The sequence below is a fragment of the Sparus aurata genome, chromosome 9 (assembly GCF_900880675.1).
Source record: "Sparus aurata chromosome 9, fSpaAur1.1, whole genome shotgun sequence".
NCBI lineage: Eukaryota > Metazoa > Chordata > Actinopteri > Spariformes > Sparidae > Sparus > Sparus aurata.
In genome coordinates, this window is record NC_044195.1 from 5,156,595 (window position 1) to 5,169,885 (window position 13,291).

The 13,291-nt window shown below is 39.9% G+C and overlaps 1 protein-coding gene across 1 annotated transcript in view; it reads left to right on the forward strand.

Moving 5' to 3' along the window:
* Positions 1-13,291, forward strand: part of kcnh3 (potassium voltage-gated channel, subfamily H (eag-related), member 3) — a 177,258-nt gene that overhangs the window by 145,519 nt on the left and 18,448 nt on the right. The window contains exons 9-10 of the mRNA XM_030427642.1: positions 3,873-4,072; positions 5,081-5,330. Coding sequence (XP_030283502.1) covers positions 3,873-4,072; positions 5,081-5,330 — 450 coding nt within the window. The remainder of the gene's footprint in view (positions 1-3,872; positions 4,073-5,080; positions 5,331-13,291) is intronic.

Here is a 13,291-nt window from a genome sequence, read left to right on the forward strand (position 1 = left end):
GCTACCTGTTGTCGAAATATGATATAATCTGGCCTACAAAATAATTTATTTTGTTATGGTTTATCAGTTGTTTCACACTCATTTCCGGGACACCTTTGTATGCAGTTGAAATCAACAATAAAAGTGAGTTCACTTTTATTTTGAAGAAGACTTGTCGCAGGAAATGCAGTGTTCAGTTAGCACTGCTGTCGCTCACCAGAAATGTGTCTGCAGAGCAAAACAGCAGTCATTGTTGGTATTTTTAGACAATAAATACATTTTTCCCAATGTGTTGGAGTAGTTTCATTCAGTCTGTGGAAGTATTGAACAAGAAGGAGTTATTTGATGAGGAGCTGCAGGCGACAGGCTGCACACCTCCAACTTCTCAGTGCGGTAACAACTCCTTTTCCCTCATTGACATTATCAAGTTCCTTGAATTGACATGGTTCCTTGAGCACTTCTAACAAGGAATCCTCCACCATCAGGAGTGAAATTTGACTCCTGTTACCTGTTATTGCTGGGACTCTGCAGCAGGCCACACTGCCAGAGTAGATGCCTCTGGCATTTTGTAATTGAAGCTGTCATAGGACTATTGATTGATTTTTAAGTAAAACAACAGTGCGGGAAAGTAATGTATTCAGTGTAAGCCCGCACATTTGCTTGCTTTGCAGCAGTGCAGGGTTTAAAATTGGCACCCGCCACTCGCCAAATGCGTGTAAAAATATGTTTTGGCGAGTAAAATAAATATGTCACACGCCATTGGCAGGCTGCTGAAATTTGCAGACTTTGCTATATAACTTTCCACATAAATGCCAAACAGTAAAACAGACACAGTTTACAGCTACAGCAGATCTACTGATTGCGTTTCAAATGTGTCTCTGGCTGTCCACCGTCATTCAACATTTGAAAATGTATCAAGTTGCGCAAGGCACGGGTCGGGTATTGGTAAACATAATGACCGGCCACCGCTGTCAACGTTTTTGTGCCCCTGATTCATGTCTTCATGTCTTCATGTCACTCCACAAGTCCATTCATTTGTCACGATGGAACTTCAGTGAAAGCAAAGCTCCACCAAAGAGCCTGCAATCATTGCAGAAGGTTATCTGATGTGTCAGTGTTTCTCCTATATGTATTCTACTGCGGGATTTTCAGCGCCGCCGTCGCAAAAAAAAACCCCAAAAACATGATTTTTGTCGTTTAATATGACGGGCGAATGGCGAATTTAAGTTGCACACAGTGAAAGCACTACACCCTAAATTATCCTGAAATCGATTATTACTGCTATTTGTATAATTTCTACAAGTCAGCGTTTAAGTTGAGTGACTGAAATCCTCGTCATCCTATTCAAAGGCTGCAACAGGCGACTCATCAAACTGGGGTGAAGTTAGTTTCAGGTTGGATATTCAGTCGGGTCCAGCTGTGACTTTACTGAGGTTCTCCCAGTGTGAGCAGCAGGAGGACGGTTAGCTCACCTCCCAGAGCCGCGCTGAATCACTGGAGACTGATTTAGGGACTGTCATTAAATTACTTAGCAGAAATATATGAATACAAAATAATTGCAGTTTTTTCGATATCTTCCATGTCATGTGACCCAGTGACTCCAAACCAGCAGCAGATTGTATTAGTAAACTGGAGAAATGAAACACAGCTCTTTTTATCGTATTTTAGTGCTTCCTCTATTTTATATGAATATTAATATGCAGAAATTATGATTTTTTTCTCAATAGCTTCCATGTCATGTGACCCACTGGCCTCTGAAACAGATTCTGTTTCCATAAGATATATAATAATAAAGAAAATAATGGTAAAAAAGTTCTCTAATGCTCAAGAGGTTAACATATTTTCAAGCAGCAATGTCAGCTTCTACACTATTTTGTCTTGTGTCTTAGATTCTGAACCTGAAATTCTGAAAAAAAAAAAAAAAATTTCAAAAATCTCACCAGCAGTCACCATTTAAAGGGTTATTTTTCAGATTTTCTTCCAGACCCCCCTAGTGTTGCTCAGTTAACAACTCAGAGCACCGCAGCTACAAAAAAATCTAGGGGAAACACTGTGTTCAAAGAATTTGGACGCGTGGGGCGAACTATTTCTTTCTTAGCTGCAGCAGAAACAGGACAAAATAAATGTAAAGAGAAACAAACTGGAGCCGTATATTTTCCTGCTTTTTTGTACTTTGCCAATCACAACTATGAGTAGTAGAGGAAGAGGAAGAAGTAGTAATTTAGATTGTTCCCTACTAAAAAACAATCAGTGGGCAATTAACAGTGAACAATTATCTCTGTGCAGTTCAGTGTTTCCTACAAGAAATCTGTTGGTTAAGGTCGTAAATTGTGAACACTTCAGTGGCCGGTCAAAACATATTTTGGCCGGTAAAATTTCAAAGCCTACCTGCCATTGGCATGTAGGCCAAAAATCTAATTTTATACCCTGCAGCAGTGTACAGCTGTTTTAGGAAATAAGTGAACCTATGTTGTTTTCATAAAGTAACATATTCAGTGAAAACCAGTTAATTAAAGAGGTCATATTATGCTTTTGGGGGTCCACACCAAAGTTAGTTACTCTCTCCCACAGAAAACACTGCTCCTGTACTGCCTGAAGCCCCTGGTTTGAAGTCAAGCCCATACTTCCATAAATGATGTCTGTTACTATGTAACAGGCGTTATCTAAATATATGTTTGTATATTTTTATAATATATATTTGGATGTACCACAGCCATGCTTACCAGCTGTAGCTGTGTTGTTTTGAATCAATTATAACCCCCTTGGATAACACCACCTTGCTCGGCATGACCCTCTCTACTCTGCCTCTGATGGCTTCATCCTGCCTGTTAAGTAATGCACATGTGCAACTCTCATCAAAGATTGAACAGAGGCTCAGATATCTCACTCCATAGCTAAAATAGAGCTTTCAGGTGAAAGTAGATAAACTTTTTTTACTAGGACCCCCAAATACAATTATGAACCTGAAAATTAGCATGATATAATCTCTTTAAATGTGGGTTTTAGAGTTGATTTTCTTTATGTTGCCCTGATTTATAATAACCTTGCACCCACAGCCGTGTTTGTTGAGTCTTCTATAAATGCAGGGCCAACAAAGCAAAACAGAGAAGGAGTAAAAGACTATAGCTTCATTAATCTCTCAGAATGTTATCCTCATACTGAGTTCAGAGTTTTAGTGGTGAGCAGTCCCGAGGCAGTGGGTGCCCTTCAGTTATAACTCAAAGGTATTTATACATTTACAGCAGACCAAAATGTTCGGGAGGGTCACCCTGCCTAAAGGAGCAGTCATCCTAAAATAATGTCATTAGTCTGAGCGTCGGTGAACTGTGTAAGTGTCCTGTGGTCTGAATGCTGTTTTAGCAGCTTTTCTACTTGGGCAAGAATTACATTTAGGGAGAGAAACCGTGCAGCACACACAGGAAAGTACATTATAAAATAGATAGTTCTTACTGGAAGGTGTTCACATTTAAAGAAATCCTGAGTATGACTGTAGACATGTTAGAAAATATCATCACTACACCAGGAGTCACCTCTCATTCAGGAATAAGAGCTGTTTTGATTTTTAGAATAATCATTTAGCTGTCTTATTGGAGTTTTGTTCCCTGGAAATAAAAGTTTGATTTTATTTTTTTTATTCTAGTGTGGTACTGCCATTTTGTGAAAAGCAGTAATCCACTTGAGGCAGTGTTTTACAGTAGTTTTAGAGCAGCTAAATCCTTTAAAGCTCTGTGCTCTCTAACTCCTTGGGGCTTATTAAGACGTAATGTAAAGGCCCCCTGCTTTGCAGAAGCATTATGGGATTTTCCTGAGTTTGCGATAAAAGCCAATCAAATGACTTTGTAATTGAATCGAGATTGAGACCTAAAAACACACCACCTTTCCTCTGTCTCCAGCACTGATGCATGCAGTGGTGTTTGGTAATGTGACGGCAATCATCCAGAGGATGTACTCACGCCGCTCACTGTACCACACGCGCACCAAGGACCTGAAGGACTTCATCAGGGTCCACCGGCTGCCTAAGGCCATGGAGCAGCGCATGCTGGAGTGTTTCCAGACAACGTGGTCGGTCAACAATGGAATAGACGTTAGTGAGGTGAGGAGAGAGCTTACTTCAACACATGTAACAATAAAGGACATGAGTGTGTAAATATTGCACTGTTTATACTGATTTCATGAGCACTTTACCTATTCATTCACATGAAAGGGTTATTTCACTCAAAAGAGAAAGACAAGCACTCGTGGTGTCTAGCCCTAAAATGGTTTATTTTAGCTGAGAGGCTTTTGAGATATCTGCCTCTGAGATCTCTGCAACCTTTCCAGTACAATTTTTACACTGGTCAACACGCTAAAAAAAGACATCTGCAACAAAAACTCTGCAACAACAAACAATTTCCTAATTACTCAGCATTTTCTACATTCAGCAGTGTCCAAGTGCCAGACTGAAGGCTCCCTTGCTGTATTAACATCACTGATTAGACAAAAATTACTAATCCATAGTACTAATCCATAGTATACAGTATACACATACATGTAAATGTATGTATAATGTACTATTACTTGTACTTGTAATACATTTAGTACATTTAACATCAGATACATTTACTAATTAATATTCATGTGGTTGACTTTCACTTTTACCAAAATGATATTTTAACACAATTCCTTTTTCTCATGTATGAACTTTGGGTAAGTTTTATATCACTGACAGTGAGGTTAGCAGGAGGGCCGGACTCCTCATATCTCGAATAACTGGACTGAATAAATCATTTTGCTTCCACAATAAATCACAATAAGTCTGCGGAGTCAAGGCTGGATGGAGCAATCTTTATTAAAACAGAATCAAGCGCCTTGAGTCCAGGTCAGAAGCGGCCGCGTTCTGATATTATCAAATCTGTGGACAAAACAATGTGCTTATATGTTATAAGTGACACCTGAATGAAAAAACAAGGTTAATTCAACTTTCATCCATCTCCCCATTTTTAAATGAAAGGATGGGGAGTTTTGTGAGTGGCTGTGTGGAAGCCTGCTGTGTAGTTGAAGCAGCCATTGCATGTCTCAGGAAACAAACCCTGTTAAGTGTAAACCCCCTCTCACTTCACAGCTACTCAAGGACTTCCCAGATGAGCTGAGAGCCGATATCGCCATGCACCTGAACAAGGAGCTGCTCCAGCTGCCCCTGTTTGAGTCAGCCAGCAGGGGCTGTCTGCGCTCCTTGTCCCTCATTATCAAGACCTCCTTCTGTGCTCCAGGCGAGTTCCTCATCCGGCAGGGGGACGCCCTGCAGGCTATCTATTTTGTATGCTCAGGGTCAATGGAGGTCCTCAAAGACAACACTGTGCTGGCCATATTGGGTAAGTCAGAGCAACAAGATGATGGTTACAGATAGAGATGTTGATACTTATGTGAATTGTAATTCCCAAAAAAGGACAACTTTTTAGCCTTGAAAGGGATACATTCTTTAGATTTTATTAAATTGAAATACTGTAGAGATATTTTGGAATAGTAGAGTACATTTGTTGACAATGAGTTTTATAAATGTGTCACTACCATCTTCTATTTATTTGCCAATATCTGTATATTTATCCATTTTTTCATGGGTCATATTAGCCAATCAAAAAACTGAGATAACTGCTGTGACCTATGTTTTTCCTTCAATATCCAAGTTATTTTCCATTTTGTTTCCCAAATTACTACGAGGAATAACATCACTTTCCAAAATAATGAAGAAACAGTAAGAAAACTTGTAAATGTAATGCTTTTAGAAAGAGTGAGACTGGAGTTTATGATTGCAGGATTGCAAAATGACATGCTGGGGCCTCATTACAGAAACTTGAGTCTAAAATCTTATCTTATCTAAGTTAGGATTACATTTAGGCCATTATTTTAATTACAGAAACATGCTTCCTAACTGTATTTGGGGGGAAAATCTTATCTCAGGTTAGGAATTTTACTCCTAGAAAACCGTCTTAACTAAAGAACAACCTATGTTTGGAAGTAAGGATGCATTGACCCTCATAGATTCAAAAAGGCCAAAAGCCAAAAAGCGCAGCACCACTGTTGACAGGTCTGTCTGGCAAAGACAGTGTAGATTGTTTTCTTTAAGTTTATTTTTAAAGTTGATGTTGGGACAATCCTGTGCTTCTGGTCTGTTTAGATCTAGGCACAAAAAACACTTCCTTAATTACCATGTTTTGGCTTGCCTAGTTTGGTCACCACAAACACGGCTGCAAATGTCCCAACGTATCATCATGAAAATATCTGGTTTGTTTCTTGTCTTGTTTTGCTTTTTGCAGGGTTTTTTTTGTTTTGTTTTTTTTGCCACTGATATCTCGAGTAGTCTCACTCTTTCAAATGTTCAAATGACACAGTGGTCTCTGATTTGGAAATGGGAACAACATGAACACTGAAATATTGTGACTGGGCAAACCATGTGATGATGCTATCAATCTTTACATCTTCAAATCGTATAATTATTGGGAAGAAACTTCACAAAAACAGAAGTTTCCCTCTCAGCCACAGAGGCAAATAATGCCTCCAACTCATCAAAGCCGAAGTCCAACACCCGTCCTGTTCTTTTCTACTATTCTGAGCTTATAGTTCTTTTTATACATCCATGGTAGCGTCATAAAAATCAATTACTGGACCCAATTTGAGTGTACACCCCTCAAGTGCAGCATGAGTCATCACCATTTTTTATTATTTTCTAGGAAGTAACAAACTCAAAAATGCTACAGAATGACTTTTTTTGCCATTGTTGGGTCTGATACTGGACTGTAGGTGACATACAGAGCAAGACAATCATGATAACAACACTTGAACTTCTTAATGGGAAGATAAGACAATGAGTTAGGAATATTTCCTGGCCCTAATTAGAATACATGTTAATCATGTGCCTTTCATTTGAAGGAAATTGTGTGTAATCTTGTGATACAGAATGGAATGAAAACCACACGTACCCCTGTGGTTTTGATATTTGATGTCAAACTGAGACTTAATGAGAGGATGTGAGATGATCATGATCATGACACTGTGTGGCATAGCTAATGAAGGTGAGAACTGTTAATTTCGAGAACACTGATAAGAACCAGGTGAATTTGTGTCTGTTTGATGCCAAATACTGAACAGACTTTGGAGGGAAAAAGAAGAAAGATAAACTCTCAGTTCAGTGATTACAGTGCTTGGTTTGGTTTCATCCAATCAGACCTGCAGAGCAACTTGATCTGGATTTTATTGGAATTAGGTTGATGAGGGAGAAAGAAAAAAGGAGGAAGGAGAGGACAAAAAAACAGGTGTGTGTGTGTCTGTGTAGGTGTGTGCGTGAGACTCAAACAACAGGGAAGACAGGGCTGAGAGAGCGCTGATAAAGAGCTGTTGTTTGTGCTCTGCTGCTTGAAAGAGTTATCACCATGCTCGACACATACACAGAGTCGAGGCTTCCCACAGTGTTGAGCCTGTGAGCTATACACAGTAATCCTTCAATCCAGTGTGAATAGACATATAGGAAGTCTTCCTATCAGACCACACATATGGCAGTATAGACATTGAAAAAGAGACGATCTGATGAATGAGGATGTTTGTAGGCAGCTGGCCACTCCTGCTCCTTGTCTGTGCAGCAGACAGTATAACGAGATGAAGCTCGGCATGCTTTTAGCGCTTTCTCTCCTCAGGTATCATATACATTCTGCAGACCCCAGGGATAGCCAGTGTAACCTCAACGCTGCTATAGTTTCTATAGTCTAGTCGTGTCTGTAGCACACACACAGTATTGAATAGATAGAAAATCACATTTTCATATCAATAACCAGTTGTTTTGCTGCTCAAATCCACTGTTCAACTTCTAATCCACTCCTGAAAGATTTACACATCTGCTAAGCAACTTTGTGTCTTTGTGTGTTTGTCAAGATGTCTCGTTTACCCAGTGATTTTCAACAACAGCTAAAGAATTGCCTCCGAAATCCACATCAAGTTACAGTTTACATCCGCGAATGTCCAGACTCATATTATATAGCCTTTGTAGTGAGACTTCACACTATATTGACATGTTTGATTCCAGTGATTCATTTCCAGTGAGAAACTTGCTGTCTTCACTGAGAGACTATTGTTAGGCATACAGAGGACTGATGGAGCGCTTCATCACATGGCACAACAACAATGACCTGATGAAGATCAATCAATCAGTCAAACAAGCCAATAAACTTAGGGACTAATGCTTTATGTCTATTAATGTTGAAGATGATGGACAGAAACAAAAAAAAATGTCAAATTACCTCATACTAAACATTTTGGGAGGTCACTTTGACCTTTGACCTTGGAACACCAAATTCTACTTGGACATTTGTAAGTGTCATTTCTACCAAATTCCTGAGATATTGCATTCACAAGAAGAGCACGGATGGACAACCAAAATACTTGTGGGGAAAAATCTCTAGTGGAGAAGCATAAAAAGAAAATAGAGTGTTACGATCCCAGAAGTCGTATAAACAATTCTATTATTTACGCTTCAATTGCCTCTGTACCTTAATGCCCCTCTGTGTTACCTGTGTGTGTGTCTGTGTGTGTGTCTGTGTGTGTGTGTGTGTGTGTGTGTGCGTGCGTGTGTGTGTGCGTGCGTGCGTGCGTGTGTGTGCGTGTTGTGTGTGATTGATTGCAGGTGTTTTTTGGGTTAATTGAGGGAATGAATGTAGGTGATTGAGGGAGCTGATTGGTTCCAGAAGTTAAAGACCAGCTCCTGTCCTGTAGGCTCTCCTCCCTCCTCTAGACTGCCAGCACGTCTGTTTGTGAACTACAAAAAAAAACATTAAAAATACTTTGGTGCTTGGGAGCTCTTCAGAGTGGGGAGTTTCATTTTCATTTTGTGCCAGGGTTTTCCCCTAGGCCCTAGTCCATACATAGACAAAGGAGAGAAAGCTTGCCACCCACAGAAACTCATACTTCATCAGAGGGAATTAAGATGAAAAGGATATTAATGTGGACAAAAAGAAACCCAAAGCTTTCATCCCAAGATGTATGCACTGAGAGTTGCCAAGTTTTCCAAAAGATTTCCAGTAAGCAAGCGTGGTGCTCAAAGCTTCTTGTCACAGTTGGTACTGTCATGTAAAGCACGTATGTACAACAGCAACAAGCTGGACTACCAAGGCCCCGTCCAGACAACAACACTCTTTTGCGAAAACACACATGTATTGCATCGTTTTGGCCGACCGTCCATACGGATCCTGAAAACGCAGCGCCTGAAAACGCACTTTTTTGAAAACGGGTCTCAGGGTGGAGAAATCTGAAAACGCAGCCCTCCCGTTTTCATGTGGATGGCGAATCCGCATACTTTCCAAAACGATGACGCCATCGCCCCACCCCGCAACGTCCTATAACAACAACAACAACAATGGCGGACTACATGCTCGTGTTCGTGCTGCAGAAGATATTGAGCCTTTCTTGCAACTTACATGCCTTGTAGTGGAGTGTGAGTCGCAGCAGCAGTTCGACCTCATTAACGGTCCACACAATCGATTCTGGTTTCCTTGCACTAGCCATTTTCATCTTCTTCTTGTTGTGTTCAGTTTCTCCTTCTACTGTCTGTTTACAGTGCGCAAGCTTCCATTTTTGGTGAATGTCAAGCGCCACCTATAGGCCTGGAATATGAACCACAGTGTTTTCAGTCATTTTCAGTGGATCCGTGTGGACGCAAATATTCGTGAAACGATGCCGAGGAAGACGGAGGAAAAAAAGATCGTTTTCGCCCGTCTGGACGTCCCCCAAGGCTCACATGAAAGAGAAAACAACAACATCACACAGTACACCAAAATAATGTGTCCTGAATAACAGCGAGCTGTCTTGAAAAAAGTTTGAATCAGTGTTTAGTGAAGAGTCAAGCATTTTTTTTTGTCAAATGTCTTAGCAGGCAGCCTGCAGCAGTAATGAGTACTTTATTCTGAACAAAGTCGATGTTTTTTGGGTGGCTGCTATTATGTTTTTTGTCACTAGGAACATGCGAATAAAAGATCTTGTAGTATGACTGTGATGTAAAATATTACCTCTATTATTTCTAAAATAAGACAAACTCTGGCTGCATTAAAGCAAACCTAAATCATGAAACTGTAGAGGACGTGAAAAGATTTCCATTTATTGCGAATACTGCTGTTGATACCAACAAAGGTTCCTCTTCCATGAGGATGAATGTGTATTTCCATGCGTGCTGTAGTGTCAGTCCTCAATTCTCTAGCATTCCAACATAAAACTGCACGTATTTTTATGAAAGATACAGGATATTCATGGATTAAAATTTGTCTGACATCAGTCCTTAATTATGGGCAGAACCTTTACAGATTTAGCCCAATTTTAGCCCATAACTGCCCCAGAGTAATTACCTTTGCCAAGGATGTAATGTTTTTTAACCGTGTCCATTGGTTGGTTGGTTTGGTGTGGCACCGAAAATACTAAAAAGGTCTCCACAAAACTTGGAAGACAGGACTCAGCCCAGAAAAGACACACATTTTGGTGTGGATCCAGATAAAGGGACAGATCCAGTAATTTTCTCTCAATTTCTTTACCATTTTCGCCATTTTCATTACTTTCTCCGAGCATAAAATCAGGTTGCTAAGGTGGCTGGTATCTATGAGTGAATACATTTTGATGCAGATAAAGGGGACTTCTGGGTCTTGGTGGTGGAATGTGTTCTCCTGAGGGCCATTCGAGTTTTAGAATTGGTTGGATTTCTGGCATGCTTGATATGTTACAGTTTGAGCAGAGCTTCCACATGGCTGCTGTCAAAAGATCTGTTATAAAATGTTTTTATAATATTACTTTACATATTGCGGTAAAAAAAGACAGTCTATTATATTCTCTTCTTGGTTTCCAAAGCAGAACATTTAGCTGTTACAGGTAACAGGCTTCTACTCACTGAGTTCTGTTTTTGTGACATAAGCATGTTTTTGTGTGCTGAAAATGCAAATGTTTGTTTGTGTGCATTGTGATCATATGTCCTCGCTCACGTTGCTCTCTGGAGATGAGGTTCTGTGAGTTCCAATGAAGACTTATATCAAACAGGACTGATTCACAGACTGTGTGGGTGAAAACAACCAGCCATGTTCTGCACAACCCATCTCTGCCACAACAATGAACATCATAACTAACAGTAACACATTACAGGTCATTTTCAAAAATACAAAAATGTACATTATTTACCTCCCTAAAGGCCTATTCATTAATTAAAGAGGCAATTAAGTCATCTTTTTCTGTTTGTTCTGATCATTCCTTCCATATTTTATAGTGTTTGACAAAACAGCATCAGTCATTTCAAAAAGTGCCCTAATACAAAATATTATTGAATCAATGGGTTTACTGTTTCCAGCAAACATTCAGTGTTTTTGTCTGTATTTAAAGGCTATATTAGTTGAGTGATGAACGTTTTTTATGTAAACAAAACATTTAAAAAACAAACATCTACAGAGCTTGTAGATTGCAGGGTTAAGGTTACATGGGAGCAAATTGGAGCTGAGCTCCAGTAAGGTAGGGTCTGAGCTCCTATGAAAGCTATAAAATCATACACCTGCGGGGTCTCATATGCATTACCAACAACCATTATTTTAACACAATGAATACATTTCTCAGTCTTTTAAGTATTGATGAGTATTTTTTTTTTTTACATATAAATAGCAAGGCTGCTCCCAATGATAAAGCACCGATCGTTTTCAGCCAATATACTTTGTAAAAAGCCTGTTCAGAAGAGTCTATTAGATAAACACATTAAACAGTTTGTCTATGGCTGTCAGAGTATATGAAAAGCGACCAAAACGCAAGACACACAAGCTAGCAGTTAAGGAAATAAAAAGCTAAAAACCAGTCTATTAGATCCAGAATCAAGAACCTGGAGAACCTCATCTTTTTCAATGTCACCTCCACCTGCCTGTTTTCCAGCTGACTAATCTGCGTCTTCAAAGCTTTATTTTTTCGTCTTTGAGAGACTTTATCTCCTTGATTGCAGCTTACAGGGCGCCGCTGAGTCCCTGCACAACTGCAGGAGGGAGCTGCTCAGCATTCTGCAGCTGAAATGCAGCCGGCATGTTTTGGATTTAAAAGGCAGCAACAAACTGCATCAGCTCAGATGGCTGAAAGACAAAAACATACAAGCCAGTCATACAGTGCTATGATGAAGTTGGATACACAGAGCTCTGTGAGACTGTTTTTCTGCACAGCACTACTTTTAGGTAATGCTAATATCATCATGCTAACATGCTCACAGTGACAATCTTAAAGGGATATTCCGGTGTAAATTTAATCTATGGTCTAAATCACTGTGAAACTGTGTTACACTCCCTCTCGAGAAATCAAGTTAGCAGACCGCTAATTTACAGAGTTTTGTCAACCTCAGAAACGACCGCAGGACAACAATACACTGCAGTAAATGGATCCAAATATAAACCGCCACCAAAAAGCCACAAATAATGCTCAGAACAGCACCAAACTTCAGCAACAGTACAAATAGGGTCTCAACACATAGTCCGGGGCATCTAACCCCGCTAGCTTCGCTAGGGAAGCTATTGGGATACTAAAAACAGAGTTCAACTCTCCTCCATCAGCTTCCGGGTTGGGGAAGTCCCGACGATTACCGAGTGCGATTAGAAATGCTCAATTCCGTTCTTTTCCCTGTCCGCTCTCGATAATAACTGTTATAAACTGGCAGGCAAGACACATATACATTTTGATTGCTTTTCCATGGAGTCATAATCATACATTTTCATCCATGAGCCGCGGAACTCTACTGCACTCGGTAATCGAGTCGTCGGGACTTCCCGTCAACAGGAAGCTGCTGCAGAAGAGTGGTAAATTTAGTCAGCTTTTCAGTGGAAATCCAGCTAAGCTAGCGGAGGTTAGATGCCCCGGACTATGTGCTGAGACCCTATTTGTACTGTTGCTGAAGTCTGGTGCTGTTCTGAGCATTATTTGTGGCTTTTTGGTGGCGATTTATATTTGGACCCATTTTCTGCAGTGTATTGTTGTCGTGCGGTCGTTTCTGAGGTTGATAAAACTACGTAAATTAGCGGTCTGCTAACTTGATCTCTCGAGAGGGAGTCTAACACAGTTTCACAGTGATTTAGACCATGGATTAAATTTACACCGGAATATCCCTTTAACATAATGATATTTAGCAGTAAAAGTTTATCATGACCACCAACTTAGTTTAATATGTTAGCATGCTATCAGCTGTATTAGCACCAAACACATGGTGTATATTTTTTGTTAACAATCAAAGTATTGGACAAAATACACATTTGTCATCATTTTGACCTAAAGTGACCACACATTTAGTACAATTTGT